Here is a 16194-nt window from a genome sequence, read left to right as displayed (position 1 = left end):
CCCAGGTCTGGACGTACACCTGCCCATCAGGCTGCAGTCCATGTCGTTGTCGGTTTCTCCTCCAAGACTTTGCTATTTCATGTGAACTCCCCCTCTGCCCTCCGCCTCATGGCGCTCAGCCACCTGCTCTTTTTTAACACATCCATAATCTCCGATTCACAGCACGGAAAGACTCGCCCCACTCTGATCTCCTTTTTAGGTTCTCTGAGCCAGGTGGTCCAAGCAAGCCTTTCTGACTATTTGTCCTTGTAACGTGGCAGCCTAACCAGTGTGCAGAAGGCACACACAGCCACCCTCCAGGATGTTCTGACACATTGGCCCCATCCATATTCTTCCCGTGTACATATGGAGCTGTGTGGGAACAAGGGGGTGTCTCTCTTTACAAAAATACCTTCAGACCCTTTTGCAGCCTTTTACATGGTAATGTGCTTGCAGCAGCTTAGGTGTTCACAACTTTTTTTTTTTCATTTTTAAAACATTATTTTCATTTTATTTGAAAGGCAGAGAGAGAGAGAGAGAGAGAGAGAGAGAGATCTTCCAGCTGATGGGTCACTCCCCCAGTTGCCTGCAGTTGTCAGGGATAGATATAAAACTCCATTTGGGGTCTCCCACATGTGCGGCAGGAACTCAAGGACTAGGACCATCTCCTGCTGCCTGCCAGGGTGCACATTGCCCAGAAACAAGATCAAAAACAGAGGAGCTGGGATTCAGGCCAGGTGCTCTGAGATGGAGTGTGACATCCGAAGCAGTGTGCCTAATTCCCGTGCCTTCTCTGTGATTTTAAAATTTATTCTATTTACTTAAAAGGCAAAGTTTCGTATCAGGAGGGGTGGGGAGGGAGAGAGAGTGAGAGGTCTTCTCTCTGCTGGTTCACACCCCAAACAGCTGCAATGGCTGGGGTGTGCCAGGCAGGAATCAGGAGCTTCCTCCTGGTCTCCCACATGGATACCAAGGCACATTAGCAGGGAACTGGATTGGAAGTGGAGCAGCCAAGAATTATACTGGCACACATATGGGATGCTGGAACGACAGGCAGTGGCTTTACTTGCTATGCCACACACCAGTCTCATTTTCTTTGATTTAAAGGCTTATTTATTTAACTTGAAAGAGTTGTAAAGAGAGGATAGGAGAGAAGAGAGACAGAGTGGGACATCTTGCATTTGCTGGTTCACTTCCCAAATGGTTGCAACTGCTAGAGCTGGGTTAATCCAAAATTGGGAACCAGCAACTTCTGACAGTCTCCGTGGATTTGAGGTCCCAAGGGTTTGGCTATTCTCTGCTGCTTTCCCAGTCTGTAAGCAGGGAACTGGATTGGAAGCAAAGCAGCTGGGATGTGAACCAGTACCCATATGGGATGCCTGTGTCTTAGAGGATTAGCATGCTGTGCCACTGTGTTCGCCCCATTATTATTATTTTGTTAATGCCTACATAACATTTCGCCATAATAGTTCTTTCTTTGTAGACCACGTAACCGGTTTTGTGGTTGTCCCTCATTTTACTCTGTCCTTTTGGAAGTTCCCCATCTCCCCACTACACAGACCTACCCATCTGTGTAGAGGCCCCCCGTTGTTGGGGTGCTGTGTGAACAAGTCTCTACCTCTTGGGCTCTGCTGTGTGTGTATCTGTGATGCTGATCTCTTTGTGTGCTCAGTGAGTGGGAGCCAGCCCTCACTTCCTGTTCCCAGTCGTCATGCTGAAAACATGCGCCTTGAATTCAGTTTGGAAATGTGTAACCACAGACCAGGGCAGAGCATGAAGACTAAACCAACAGCTCCCAAGGGCGTACATCATGAGGGGAAAGGAATGGCCATGGGTTATCAGAAGTAACAGGTGTGTGGGAAAATTCCCAGAAGTAGTGTCTATACTCCCAGCTATTTATTTTCAGCATTCATGCTGTGTGAGTGTGCTAGACATACTGCAGGCTGTCTGGCCACCCACAGTGGCTCTGTGTTCCCCCTCACAGTCCCTGGGTGTTAGGTAATGTGATACAGATGTCCAGCTGGGCTAACACAGCTGGACTCAGCTGGCATGAACTGCATATCACAGTGGTTCCCCTAGCCTTGGGAACCTGGTAAAAAACTGAGTCCAACCGGGTCCTGCAGGGGTGAGTGCAATAGCAGACACCTATGAGCTGGGTATTTGGATGGCAGAAGCTGTGGCTGAGTGAGGATGTGTCCCTGGATGACTCTGGGGACCTGTGCTGAGGAGGGTGACGTCACACAGGTTTTCCACTTCTGGTTTTTGGAGACTTAGCTGGGCTATGGTGTGTTCCCAGGGCTGCCCTTCCCCACCCACCAGCTCCCCTGCCACTTGGGCTAGTATCCAGCCAACACCCCACAGCTCATCCCATTGGCTCATCAACAATGGCCTTGCAAAAGTGCTGGTTAGAGGCCTAGAACGGTTTGGGAAAAGACAGCTTTTCTGGGGTGGTGGTACCTTGAGTTTCCTCTGCAGTCCCAGGGTCACAGCCTGTGTGCTTGGCCAGCCCTCACTTTGTTGCTTTGCTCTCCACAGCCTGGGGGTTGGGAGATGGAATGTAGGGCTACTGTGGTGAGGGACACAACAGACTGTGAGCTTCTTGAAGATGGGGCCAGGCCTTCATCCCTGGGACTTGCCATGCGGGGATTCCAGCTCCCCCACCCCCCTGCTGGGTGAGCCAACCCGTCCTAAAGGGACCTCTGGGGAGGACATAGGTGCTGGGAGGGTAGTCTGTCAAGCAGACCCTCAGGCTGAGCATCTGGGGTACCCCAGGCTTAGAAGCAAAGCCCTAAGTAGAGGTAGCAGTGGTTCTTAGGAGCCATGTGCTGTGCTAAGGAATGAGGCAGTGCTGCGTCCGAGATACCACAGTCCTTTTACTGGAATGCCCAGCCTGTGGTTCATGAAGTCACGGGACCCAGCCGAGAGTGGTGCCATGCGGCCTGCTCTCTTTAAAGGAGGCCTGACATGCAGCTGTTTCCACTGTCTTTGAAACTGGGTGGAAAGGAAGAGTGGTCTGTGTAATTACCGGGAGAGTGGTTACGGGAGAGTCAGTAATCTGATCCCATCTTTTTTTCCCCTGGTCTAGAAAATAGAAGACTGATAGAGATTGGATGCTGCCTTGTGGGCGTGACTGCTGTGAGGCCTGCTTTTCCTCCCTCTGGCCTCTGCCTTGCTGTTCTTGGGATGGGGAGGGAGCATGAGGAGAGCTTGAAAGTGTGCTGTCCCTATCTTTTCCAGGGAAGGTGGGTTCTGGCAAGAGATGAGTGACAGTGAGAGGAAGAGCTAGAGCTGTGGTCTTTGGGGCCAACTAGGGGCCAAACATGGCATAAGATGAAAGCCAGAGACATCTGGGAGTGTTGCCAACAGGAACCTTGTCAACCTTTGCTGATTCTGAGTGACGTGATTGTACCAGTGCTCACTCCTAAGCTCCCAGAGATGACTCTGCGTATCTTCCCTGTGGTGTCAGTGCTCAGGACTTTCCCAGTGATGTTCAGAGTCATGGAGAGAGAAGCTGGATGAATGTGTATATTTAGGTAAGCAGAGGGCAAGAGGTTGAAGGCAGGTAAAAAGAGAAGCGTTGGTGACTTATGTAAATGTCCATTAAGGTATACCATGATGGAATACTCTACAGCTATCTAGAAGGAAACAACTAGATTATATTTGATTTTGAAAGCATCAAAGGAGAAAATCAAGTGTGTGAGTTTAAGGGATGACAAAGTTTATGTAAAAAGAGATGAGTGTTGCCATATGTAAAGATGGTTATATATGTCTGTATATAAAAGTATTTTTTCAAATGTCAAGAAATTCATCTTTGAGTCATAGTGCCAATCTCTGGGTGATTTGAATATGGTTTGAGTTTAATTCCCAGCATCTTAAGTTAATGGAGTTAAGAAGATGGGAAATTAGTCCAACTAGAGTGTGTAGAGGCAGAGCCTGCAGCCGTGATTGAATTAGGTTAGGTCACTGGGATGGGGCCCCAGGGTTAGTTTCTGGTGGCTTTATAGGGGGCGAGCGACATGGAGGTGCAGGCAGACAGGCATGCATGCTCCTGCCACGGATGTGCTATGGGTCGGGGGCCTGTGTAGGAACAGCTGCCGTGCTGTTTGAACTCAGAGCCTCCAGAGCTGTGAGCCAAGGTATTCCTCTCCTTATAAGGTTACCTGCCTTGGTTTCCTTGTTAGAGTTATCAGAAGCTGATGGATGACCCTGGGAAGAAATGGGATAGTAGGTGGTGGTAGTCAGAAGAGATTGAAAACTGGTAGTATTATGATTTTAAAACATGTTGAAGTAGGGTTGGGTGTTTGGCACAGTGGTTAAGACACCCTCTGGGAGGCGTACATTTCATTTCAACCTGCCTGGGTTCAAATCCTGGTCCTGCCCCTCATCCTAGCTTCCTATACATCCTGGGAAGCAACAGAGGATGCCTTGAGTGTTTGGATCCCTGTCATCCATGTGGGGGTCCTGGATGGAGTACTTGGCTCCTCTCTTTAATAGTCTGACCTGAGTTAATATTCTGTTGTTTTTGTAGTCATAGTTCAACAGTGCTACAAAGAGGTAGTGTCAGCATTTTTTTATATTTATAAAATGTATTTATTTTTAATAGAAAGGCAGATCTATAGAGAGAAGGGGAGACAGAGAGACAGATCTTCTGTCTGCTGAGTTCACTCCCCAAATGACTGAAATGGCTGGAGCTGAGCTGATCTGAAGTTAGGAACCAGGAGCTTTTTCTGGGTCTCCCATGCAGGTGCGGTGTCCCAGCTTTGGGCCATCCTCCACTGCTTTCCCAGGCCACAAGCAGGGAGCTAGATGGGAATTGGCACAGCTGGGAAACCAAACTGAGCCTATATGGGATGCTAACACTTGTAAGTGCAGGATTAGCCAATGCACTCGCCAACCCTGGGTTCAGCATTTATTAGTGAGGATGTTAGCAGCAGCTCAGAGCAGGAACCTAAAAAGCTAAAGGCTGCGTGGGACTCGGCGGTGCAGGTGTCATGGAGAATGGAGTGGATTTGGGATGAAGTTGGTCATGGGGGATGTATTCTTCTTGCCGAATTCACCTTCTTAGAAGTGACATCAATAATGTACAAGGTATTAATCATCTTTAGACCGGGTCTATTTTAGGGTCTCACCGGGAATTCACATAAAAGAGAATGAAAGAATGATTGAATGATATTTCTGCCCTTGGATTCAGAGCCAGTCCCAGCCCTCTCCCCTTGTCTCACCTGACTTGTTAATTTGGTCTCCAGTCTTGTCTACACTGTCCTTCACCTGCTACCAGGGTCAGGACTCAAAAGACAAACCCACTGTGACATGGTATTGTCATCCTTGAGCCTATATTTCACCTTCTGTCACCTCCTGTGCCTTTGCCTACCAGGTACCAACTTGCCTTCAAGGGTGTGGTAAAGGAGACCTCGGCAGACTCTCTGCTGACCCCAGTGTGCACATTTGGAGTATCATCCCTTGCATGCACTGAAACTCAGTGTAGATGGCACTGCTCTTGGGAGAGATCCACTTACCTCCTTCAGAGAGGACTTTGCCGTGCACTGTTCACCACACCACCATTGTTTTTCATTGCCTAACAGTCGTTGGTCAGGTGTGTTTCTGTTGAGCTCATTGCTATAGGCTACAACTGTGTCTCTCACAGTCTCTGCCCTGTAGCTGTCTTCAAGCACATGGTCCAGCTGGTATGTATTGGTCATCCTTGCTGAGTAACAAATTTCTCCAGAACTCAGTTGCTTCAGACAACTATTCTGCTCTCTGTGGATCAGGAATCTGCAGTAACAGGCTGGAAGATGGCTCGTTATGGAGGCTCATTCTTGCAGAGCTGGCAGACAGACCCCTAGAGGGCTGGTGGGAGGTCCTGCCTGGTGGTGCCTGGGAGCTCTGCTCCAGACCTGAACCCCTGCCCTGATCTCTCTGTCTTGCTGTGGGTAGTCCCTGGTGCTCAAGGCCCCTGCTAGTGAGATAGAAGCCCACCTATCTCTCTCATGACTCCACCTTGAATGTCTCACAGGGTCAAAGGCAAGCCAGGTCCAAAGAGCAGGGTGTTCAAGTCCAGCTCCTGATTGCAGAGTGGTTTGGTCAGTTACAGAAGAGATGGTGGAATGAGTTGCTGCTTTGTGTGAAAAATAGAGTGCTGTGGTGTGTGGTAGAAGTTTGTTCCTCTGCTGGAACTAACATCACTTTTTGTCACTGCTACTCCTGCAGTTGATGGGTTACCATTTATGGAGCACTTGCTATGTACTAGGAGTTAAGTTTTCAGTATATCAATTCATGTGTTTCTTCCATTGTCCAAGGGTAGTTGGGGGCGGGGGGATGATTCATAGTCTTGAGGACCAGGCGGGCCAGGAGATTCAATTGCTGCCTTGTCCCTCAGCACTTCTGTCCATAGTGCATGTTCAGTGTGAGCCGCTGCGTGAGGATTAGTCATGTCCTGTGCCAGGGAGAAAGTTGCTTAACCTTGTGTGTTCAACATACATTTCCCTGTGTGTTGGATGTGGCTATAATGAAATCGACCTCCTTTGTAGCTGCGAAGACTCAGTAAGATGATGGATGCACAGCAGTTCTGACTCTGCCTGACGCCCTGACGTGCTTATCATTAGGATAGTTTCTTCCCATTGAAAGGTAGCATATACTTGCTCACTTGAAAATAGAAAATGAAGGGCAGGAGCTCCCGCTACTCCTCAAACAGGAGAAAGGGAACTACCCAGATTCTCATCACAGATACCCTTTGCCCTAACATCATTGATGTGTTGGCAATTTTTATAAGTACAGGACCCTTTTTTTTTTTTTTAAGTACAGGACTTAAAAACCCAATTTTACTGCAAGTGCAATTTTATGTCTTCAAAAACATAATCTATATATTTACTTGAGAGATGGAGAGACAAAGATCTCCCATTAGCTGGTTCACTCCCCCAACACCTACAGGCAGGCCACACGGATACTGGGAGCTGGAGTTCCATCCAGGTCTCGCTTGTGAATGGCCGGCTCCTTCAGCCATCCCTGCTCCTCTCTGAGTCTGCGCAAGTAGGAGGTTGGGATTCATTATTTTTATTTTTGGTTAAAATGCTTTTTTTTTTTTTTTTAAAGATTTATTTTTATTATTTTTTCATTGGAAAGGCGGATATACAGAGAGGAGAGACAGAGAGGAAGGTCTTCCGTCCGATGATTCACTCCCCAAGTGAGCGCAACGGGCCGATACTATGCCGATCCGAAGCCAGGAGCCTCTTCCGGGTCTCCCACGCGGGTGCAGGTTCCCAAAGCTTTGGGCTGTCCTCGACTGCTTTCCCAGGCCACAGGCAGGGAGCTGGAAGGGAAGCGGGGCTGCCGGGATTAGAACCGGCGCCCATATGGGATCCCGGGCATGCAAGGCGAGGACCTTTAACCACTTGCGCCACCGCGCCGGGCCCTAAAATGCTTTTCTAAGGTATAAAACTAGAACTTGCTCATTATGGGGAGAGAGCAGACTATAAAGAAAATAAGAATCCCTTGCCATCCTGTCTTTCCTTTCTGTACAGTCATGTCACATGTGGATCTTTCTTTTCACATGTCAGAAATGACACGTGCTTATTGTCAGGCTGTCCCAAGAGTTCAGATTGTCTGAAGTCATTGTTGCTTTTTAAAAGTGCTTGTTGCCTGGGAGGAGTCTTCTGTTGTGGCCCAGTGGGGGATGCCAGGAGCCAGGGGAACAGAGTTCCTTGGTTGGGCTAGGGACCTGGGCTTGTGATTAAGCTGCAGAGGCGTGCAGGGCAGGGAGGTGAAGGGGCTGAGGAGGGTGCAGTGCAGAGGAAATTCAGCAGCGGCAAAGAAAAGATAGCTTTTCCTTCTAAGTTGAGATTCTCTTCCTCCAAGCAACCTTGTTTCCAGGAGTCAGAGGCCCTTTGTGAAGGGGCTAGAGGGAAATTACGGCGCTGCTTAATAAGTACATAAGCTGATTGTGTGTGGTTAATACATACTCGTGTATGTATTTATTTGTCAGGGCTGTTTATAACCTGCTTCCGGCCTGGACAAGTTGTTTTGACCCTGTTGCCCTGGCTCATTCAGGCCACTTAACACTGTTTACCTTGTGGGGGGAGTTGAAGGGGGCATGTATGATCTGCTGATCAAGTGCTTCGGTAAGCTCTGTAAATAGAATGAACTCCAGTTAAACCTGGGATTGCATCACAATGGTTGGCTCTGTCTGATGGCTCTCAGCTGCTTGCTCCTGGCCCAGGACAAGGAGGAGAGTGAAAGTTTGTGCGGGAGCGAGGCGCTTACAGCTGTTGAGGACTCTACTTTAGGATCTCATCTGGTGTTTCATTTGGACAGTCTAGATGGAAGCACCTTAGGGAGGCAGCTCTGACCCTGGTACTCCCAGTTAGATTCACTGAGGGAGGGCAGTGTCGATCACCCCAGCCACCCATGTGGGAGACCCTGCTGGAGTTCTGGGCTCCTGGCTTTGGCTGGCCCAGCCCTGGCTGTTGCGTGCCTTTGGGGAATGAACCAGTGGGTAGAAGATCTTGCTGTGTTTGCCACTCTCTGTTGCTTTACTTTTCAAAAATATTTTTTTTTAAGTTAAGATTGAATTTGTTGTCAAGATTTATGTTTATCTGAAAGGCAGAATTACATAAAGGGGGAATGACAGAGAGAGCTTCCATCTACTGATTCACTTCCCAAATGGCCACAACAACCAGGACTGGGCCAGGTAAAAGCCAGGAGCTTGGGACTCCAGTAGGATCTTCCACGGGATAACAAGGGTCCAGTACTTGATTCTTCTTCTTCTGCTCTAGTAGGGAGCTAGATTGGAAGTGGAGTGGCTAAAACTTGAACTGGCACTCAGGTAGGATGCCAGGCACTGCTACACTGGCTTCAGAGGACCAGGGAAATCGGAAAAAAAAAAAAAGTCCTAATGACAGGCTGTGACCAGACTAATTTTATTGGGTGGGGTCTTGGTTCTGTTAGTTTCAAAGCTTCCAGGAGGTTCCACATGGACCAAGGGTTGAGAAGTCATCGTCATTACGAGGTGCCTCCCGTGGCCATGGCCTTCTCTGCAGTGTGGGGAATGGCTGTTCACTGCTCCGTAGCAGAACCACAGAGTTTTGTGAATGACTTTGAACTGTTCTCAGGATGGCTTATCTTCCAGGAGTGCTACAGACACTTGATCATGTGTTACCGTGCATATGAACGTAGGCGAGTTGGGAGTTGTGTCCTGTTTGTTGATTGTGCATTACAGTCTGTTAGACACCAAATTCTGGTGACCCATGTCCAGTGTAACTCATTGGACTCATCTCGGTGACTTTAAACATAGGAGTGGATATCACCACCAGAGTGTGCAGGGTCACATGTCACTTTGTCCTGTGGATATAACTCCTCTTCTGGCCCACGATGTAAGTTTTCTGACTTCTATGGAAGCTAACATGGAGTTCTGAGTAGGATATGGTTTGGGAGAAAAAGTTTGCACATGAGTAAAAGTTTGTGGGGACCCAGCCTCAGCCTCGGTGGGTCTTTTTAGGACTACATTATGTGGCTTTGAGCAGCACACACATCTCTGGGCTTGATTGTGACCCAAGTCCTCATCTTACTTGAGCCATTCAGGTTGTTCATCAGCTGGGTCCACTGCAGATCTATGCATGTGGGGACAGTGGGTATTCCCATTTGAAGGGGGAGGAGGAGGCTGCCATGGAGGGGGCTGCAGCTGTGGGTGGAGGTGCACGGCCTGGGGTGCGAGTCCTTGTTGAGGCCATTGAAATATCCGTGGAGCAGGGACACATTCCTGCTGTCTCTGGACCCAGAGCCATAAGATGTTCTGGTTATGTAGTGGGAATCTTGGCAGCAGAGGTTAATGGAGGGTTGATTGTGGGATAGGCCCCATGATAGTGGCTTTGGACCACCCTCTTCAGTAACTGTATGAGGTATGCATTGTTCTCCCCCGTCTCACAAATGAGGGAGTTGAGATTTGGAGAGGGGACAGCCAATAGTGACAAAGCCAGCATGGAACACATTCTAGTTTTTAGATATCACTTTGTAGATAAGATCAAGGTCTGAAGAGGACAAACTGCTTGTTGATGATGACCCAACCGGTTCTAACTTGGGCATGGCTGAGACTGGACTATTCCTGCTATTTCTGCTGCACAGATGGGATGGAGGGCCACGTCTACCCCCTACCCTGCTGCCACCTGTTAAGACACTCAGGCACCTACAGCGTTGTTGGGGCAGAAAGAGAAATCTAGCTCCTGTCTTTACTCTTGGCCTTCCCCTTCTAGGGAATACCACTTGAAGCAGAACCTGCGAGTGGCAGAGATAAGCTTGGAGAAGCACACCTTCCTGGGAGAATTCCAGGGAGCCCCTCTGCCCCTTCCCCTGACCACACTGGTTGGAGGGAATGTGGCTGCAGGCCTCTGCCTTACCCCTTTCTCTGCTGTTGGCATCTGCTCGGCCTGCAGCAGGGTCAGCTCTGGCTCCTGGTGCTCAGCTTTATGGAGGGCGAGGGACTCTGCAGGGCCCCTTAGGAGGTGGTAGGAAGTCCAGCACACTCTGAAAGACAGCCCTGGGACTCCCCCTGCCAGGCCTCCTGTCAAGAAAGGGGCATTTAATTTCAGCCGGACTGAAACCCAAAAACAAAACCAGAAACTTTATAAACATCATTAGTAAGTAGTCATAAAACCAGCACGTAAGTGACAAACAAAAGGACTTGTTGAAATTCACAAGGGCCAGGTGGTAGGTAAAAAATTAAAAATGTCCTTGCAGGATCAAATTGCCATATATCCAAAATAGGGATAGTGCTTTTCTGCAGAGTGTTTTAATTAATATCTATAAATCATAGAGTGTCCCGGAAGGGCCAATAGGCTATGCCTATTTTTAGCATGTCATACGGTCCCAGACCCTTTGGAGATTGTTGCCTGAAGTAAGCCAAAGTGTTCTATGTATCTCTGTCTCTTGCAGGTGTGGTGGCAGCTCAGCGGCAAGTCACTGTTCAGGAAGGTCCCTTGTACCGCACGGAGGGCTCCCACATCACCATCTGGTGCAATGTGAGTGGCTACCAGAGGCCTTCTGAGCAGAACTTCCAATGGTCCATCTACCTGCCCTCAGCGCCCGAGCGAGAGGTGCAGATCGTTAGCACCGTGGACTCTGCCTTCCCTTATGCCATCTATACCCAGCGTGTCCGCAGCGGGAAAATCTATGTGGAACGTATCCAGGAGAACTCAGCTTTGCTGCACATCACGGACCTCCAGGCCCGGGATGCCGGGGAGTATGAGTGCCACACGCCCAACACGGATGAGCGCTACTTTGGGAGTTACAGTGCGAAGATGAACCTTGTGGGTAAGCTTTTTTCACATGGTCGCTATCTGGCCGGCATTACAAGTTTGTTTTATGTCATGTGTTTGACTTAAGGAAAAGAAAAATCTCACCAAATGTCCCATTTCAAAAAAATTAAAAATGTGTTTATTTGAAAGACAGAATTGCAGACAGGAGAGGTAGAGAGAGAGAGAGATCTACTCACTGTTTCATTCTCCAAATGGCTACAGCAGCCAGAGCCAAATTCCAATCCAAAACCAGGAATTTTTCTATGTCCCCCAGGTAGATGCAGGGTCCCCAGCATTTGGGCCATCCTCTGCTGTAGTCCCAGGTACATTAACAGGGAACTGGATTGAAAGTGGAGGAGCTAGGATATAAACTGGCATGAGTAAGGGAAGCTGACATCACAAGCGGTGGATTTGGTCACTGTGCCACGGCTCCAGCCCTGTGAATAAAATTTCTGTGTCCACTTATACACCGTAGAAGTTTGAGGCTAAAATTTTGTGAAGATTTAATGCAGATGCTTGCATTAAAATGTAAGCAGCCCTGTTGCTGGAGGAAAAGGATGTGAAAGTGCAAGGCAACGACCCTGGAGTTTGAGCTGAAGCAGTGACAGGGGAAGTGAAGTGTGTGACATTACCCTGTGGAAGAGGGATTTCTCCATAGGGTGATGGAAGAGCTCCCTGTGCCCTCTGATGGCTCCCTGGGGTGAAGTGACAGGTGAGAAAAGATGCACTTAGTGGCAGCTCCAGGCACAGTTGCAAAGGTGTGAGTACCCAGTGACCCAGAGAGTCCAAGTGCTCACAAACCCTTCTTGGAGGGGTCAGGGACATGAGGAGCAGTAGGAACTTGGAAGGGAAGGAATAGGCCCAACCCTAAAACAAGTTAGTCAATGATTCTCCGGAATAGTGTGGGTGAGGGAGGCAGACAATAGCTTGTGCCAGAATCTGACAAGGTGTGCTGTGTCCTGTAATGTTCCTGTCTACCGGTAGGAGTTTAGTTAATGAAAACTTGGGAAAGGGCCAAAGGTCCTGGTTTTCTTCCCTGGCTGGCCACTCTTGGGACAGATTGGGCAGCGTCAGAGCATTTGCGTGGTGACGGAGTCAGCAGGCCAGGGCTTTGTGCTTCCTTCCCTCACCTCCGAAGACTAGTGAACTTTTTGGGCCAGGCTCTGAGATGCGTGAGTGTTGCGGAGTTGGCAAGTGATTGTGGCACTGGGTCCTTGCTCAGACCTTGCATTCTGTTCCTGTGCAAGTCCTCTGGTTCCAAGAGGAAGGAGCTGTACTGGCCATCTCCTGTGACTTGCTTTGGATGATAGAGGGGACAGCACTGGCCGCAAGAGTTAATGCTATAAAGATTGTTGTTTCTCTGCCCACGTCTTAACTGACAGTTTTCTCATCACGTTAAGCAGTTCTTTCATTCTGTCCTTTGTTTAGTTTTTCCTTCTCTGTGTCCCAGCGTGAGGCCTATAAGATCCTACTTATGGTGGAATGAAAATAGGAGAGAACAAACATTTGTGATGAAGAGGGTGCCCTCACCAGTCAAGGGAGTGGGGATATGCAGCCGGGGCCTGCAGAAGGATATATGGCGGCCAGGGTCAAATTCTCACCGGGGAGCCACAGGGAAAAACAATTGATGGGCCCAATTCATTCCTATGCTGTGGTCTCCTTCAGCATAGACCCATTGGATCAATGCCTTAAATGAAAGTAGAGCATGCTGATGATTTTCTGTACCCCCAATTTTTTTTAATAGCCTTGTTAGGGCCATGCGTTGCTGAAGTGAGTGAGGAATGGCCCAGGTCAGAGAGAGCAGGGGAAAAATGAGCAAGTCCTGTGAAACTGTAAAACTCTTAAGCCCTAGGGGCCTTTTCCACTGAAGAAGAGTCAGGAGTAAATGGGAATATTTCAAAGCAATACCCAATCCAACAATGAATGGTGTTTGACCTCATGGACAGTTGCTGTTCCTCAGTATTTTCAGGGAGTTCATTGATTATGTAAAAGGCTCTTCCAATCCTGGTTTTACCAAACAGGTGAGTGTAAACACCCCCTCTTCACCAAAAGTCATTCTGCATCCCAACAGAACTTTTTTGGTATTAGCCGTGAGCTCAGATGGCAGTTGACTCTTGGGGCAGCATTGCCACATCATGCATGTAGAAGGGGTTTGGGAATCCCTGGATTCATGGTCTTAGTGCTCTCTGTTTTTGTGTTGTAGTGATCCCAGACACCCTGCAGGCCACTGCTGTGCCCCAGACTCTGCACAAAGTGGAGCAGGACCCATTGGAGCTCAGCTGTGAGGTGGCCACCGACACATTGCAGCATAGCCACCTGTCTGTGGCCTGGCTGAGGCAGAGAGGTGGCGAGAAGCCTGTGGAAGTCATTGCTCTGAGCCAGGACTTGGTGCTGCACTCCAGCAGCGAGTATGCCCAGAGGCAGAGCCTTGGCGAGGTACGACTGGACAAGCTGGGCCCTACCACCTTTCGCCTCACCATCTTCCACCTGCAGTCCTCTGACCAGGGCGAATTCTACTGTGAGGCTGCTGAGTGGATTCAGGATCCTGATGGGTCATGGTATGCCATGACCCGGAAACGCTCCGAGGGCGCCGTGGTCAACATCCAACCCACAGGTCAGTTCCTCTAAGTCGTATGTCTCTGGTTGTTGGCCTGATGTGGAGGGCTGTAGGACACAGGGAGGTTACAGGACAATAGGGTTCCCTGGGTGCTGCCTGGGGCCAGAGGATGCAGAGCTGGTGTCCAGGACTGGGGTCTTGCCCCAGACTGAATCCCACTTAGCAGTTTGTGTGTCATCTCTGATACATGTGGTGGTGCATTTTCTGGAATTGGAAACTCACTGTGCAAAGAGGGAAGTCTCACAACTCTGTTTCTTTTCCTGTTAGTCATAGTTGCCACCCTGCTGGGTGACCTTGCCTTCTTTAGGTACCAGTATGGTTTCCGCCTAGCAGAAATTGAGCTAATGAGCTCAAAAGGGGTGTGTGGTTGGCATTGTGCTGCTTCCGTGGTGAAAAATTACAAAGAGAGACATTTTGGCTTGAATGATTATTTCCTGTATTGTTATCTTCTGAGGGTATTTTGTAATCTCCCAAAAGCTCAGCGGGTCTACTAAGTGGCTAGGTGGTGACACACCCATTTGAAAGGTGCAACTACTGATTACAGATAACTCTGTCACAGAGCACGTGAAGGAGGCTGGGCTAAGCAGTGCTGTGTTCCACTGTAGGTGTTTTTCCAGCAGGAAGGGCTCCCGGAACAGGCTGAGTTTTCAAAAGCTGTTGCAGGTGTTGATGGTGGGTCCGCAGTCACAAACTTCACTGACCAGGCTCCCGAGCCCACACGCCTTCAGGGTGGCACTGACACCTGTGCTGACTGCTCCTGGGGCCTGACGAGCAGCTCCTCCCCTGGCCTGACTTTAGATGGGGCTGCCGTCAATGGGTTGTGGTGACTGGGCTGTGAGCTTTACCATGATGCTGAGGGGTCCTGGTGTGTGCGTGAACATGAGCTGGTGGGGGTACAGGTGGAGCCACTGTTGAGGACCTGTATCTTGATCTCCCCGCCCTGTTGACTGTATTCATTGTCTTGGTCTTAGTTCTGTCATTCTAGACGAGTGAGCACTTTAGCCCCATCTAATAGCACTCATTTCCCAGTCTCAGCCCAGAGGTCTTGGGGTGGACTGGGGGAGCTGTGGGATGTCCAGGTGAGGCATGTGCTGCGTGCACCCTGCCGCTCAGCTGCACAGGGACCAGGGCAGAAGTGGCTGTCTGGGCCTCTGATAGTGGACCTGAGACCTTCACCAGATGGAGCACCTCCTTGGCGCTGTGGGACCCAGAGAGAGCATTTCACAGCCTCCGGGTCTGCCACCATTAAGAACTCCACCGAGTGGCCCTTCTAATTTATCCTCTCCCTTCCCCTAAGATCAGCTTCAGATGTCTGGACCCGCTTTGGACTTACCACTTTTAATTTAGTCTGCGTCCCTTAATCTTCTTTAGTTTTTAATCTTACCAATTTGGAATTAGGGCTTTTTGAATTTGCCCTGCCAAACCTATCTAGACCAAGGCAGCCAGAGGAAAAAAAAACTAAGGGAAAAAACAAAATGTGGATGATGTCACTCTGTGTTCCTGAGTTCATCAGACTCGGCCACAGCAGCTCCGACCTTGCCCTCAGTCCCTTGTCGGTCAGTGGTCACTCATCCTGTCTGGTGTTGACAGTGTGACCAGAGGCATGAGGGGATTTGAAGGTGAACACTGGTCCCAGATCTTAGGGTGCTTGCAGACCTGACAACCAGGGGCCACGTGGTAAATGGCACCTGTGGTGATGCAAGCTGAGTCCTTAGTCTTAAGGGTTCAGCAGGAGGAAAAGCATACAGGATTGGTTGATTGGCAAGCAGAGAAGAATTAAATGTAACTCATCAATGAAGGAATGGAAGGCAAAGGAAGAGGTTGCCCAAAGCCTCAGATGCTGTGATGTGGAGCTTGGCCATGACTCTGTGGGTCCACAGCTTAAGAGCTGCAAGTTTGGGAGTTTCTTGAAGGAACCTAGAGGGTCAGGGGTGTGTGTGTGTGCGCGTGTGTGTGTGTGGTCATCCACACACTTGTGTTGCAAGGGTATTGGGAGAGAATGTGAGGGCCTGACTGTCCCTCCCTGCCTCTTCAGTCAGATGTTTTCTATGAGGAATAACTGAAGCTTTTGTAAAAAGAAGGGAAGTCCTTCTCTATTTCCCAGTGAAGTTTGAAAACCCCCATGGCAGTCAAGATGGGAGTAGGAGAAGTAGGCTAGAGATGGTTAAACAGGGGATGACCTAATCAAATCAGGGTTTTAGAAGGGAAAACCCAGGGAGGCCAGCTAGAGGTTGATTCAGCAGGTTGTATCACATGTCATGCCACTAGGTAGGAAGGAGCAGGTCAGAGGGAATGACCTGGGGATGGAGAGCATCC

General features: G+C 49.3%; 1 protein-coding gene across 1 annotated transcript in view; it reads left to right on the top strand.

The window, feature by feature from the left end:
- The window catches only part of IGSF3 (immunoglobulin superfamily member 3), an 83787-nt gene that overhangs the window by 34916 nt on the left and 32677 nt on the right, over positions 1 to 16194 (top strand). The window contains exons 2-3 of the mRNA XM_040998937.1: positions 10900 to 11277; positions 13465 to 13875. Of these exons, the coding sequence (XP_040854871.1) occupies positions 10900 to 11277; positions 13465 to 13875 (789 nt within the window). The remainder of the gene's footprint in view (positions 1 to 10899; positions 11278 to 13464; positions 13876 to 16194) is intronic.

Source organism: Ochotona curzoniae, unplaced genomic scaffold, assembly GCF_017591425.1.
Source record: "Ochotona curzoniae isolate NIBS_2020 unplaced genomic scaffold, NIBS_Ocur_1.0 scaffold_1037, whole genome shotgun sequence".
Lineage (NCBI taxonomy): Eukaryota > Metazoa > Chordata > Mammalia > Lagomorpha > Ochotonidae > Ochotona > Ochotona curzoniae.
Note: the sequence above shows the minus strand (reverse complement) of the source record. Positions and strands in the feature narration are given on the sequence as shown.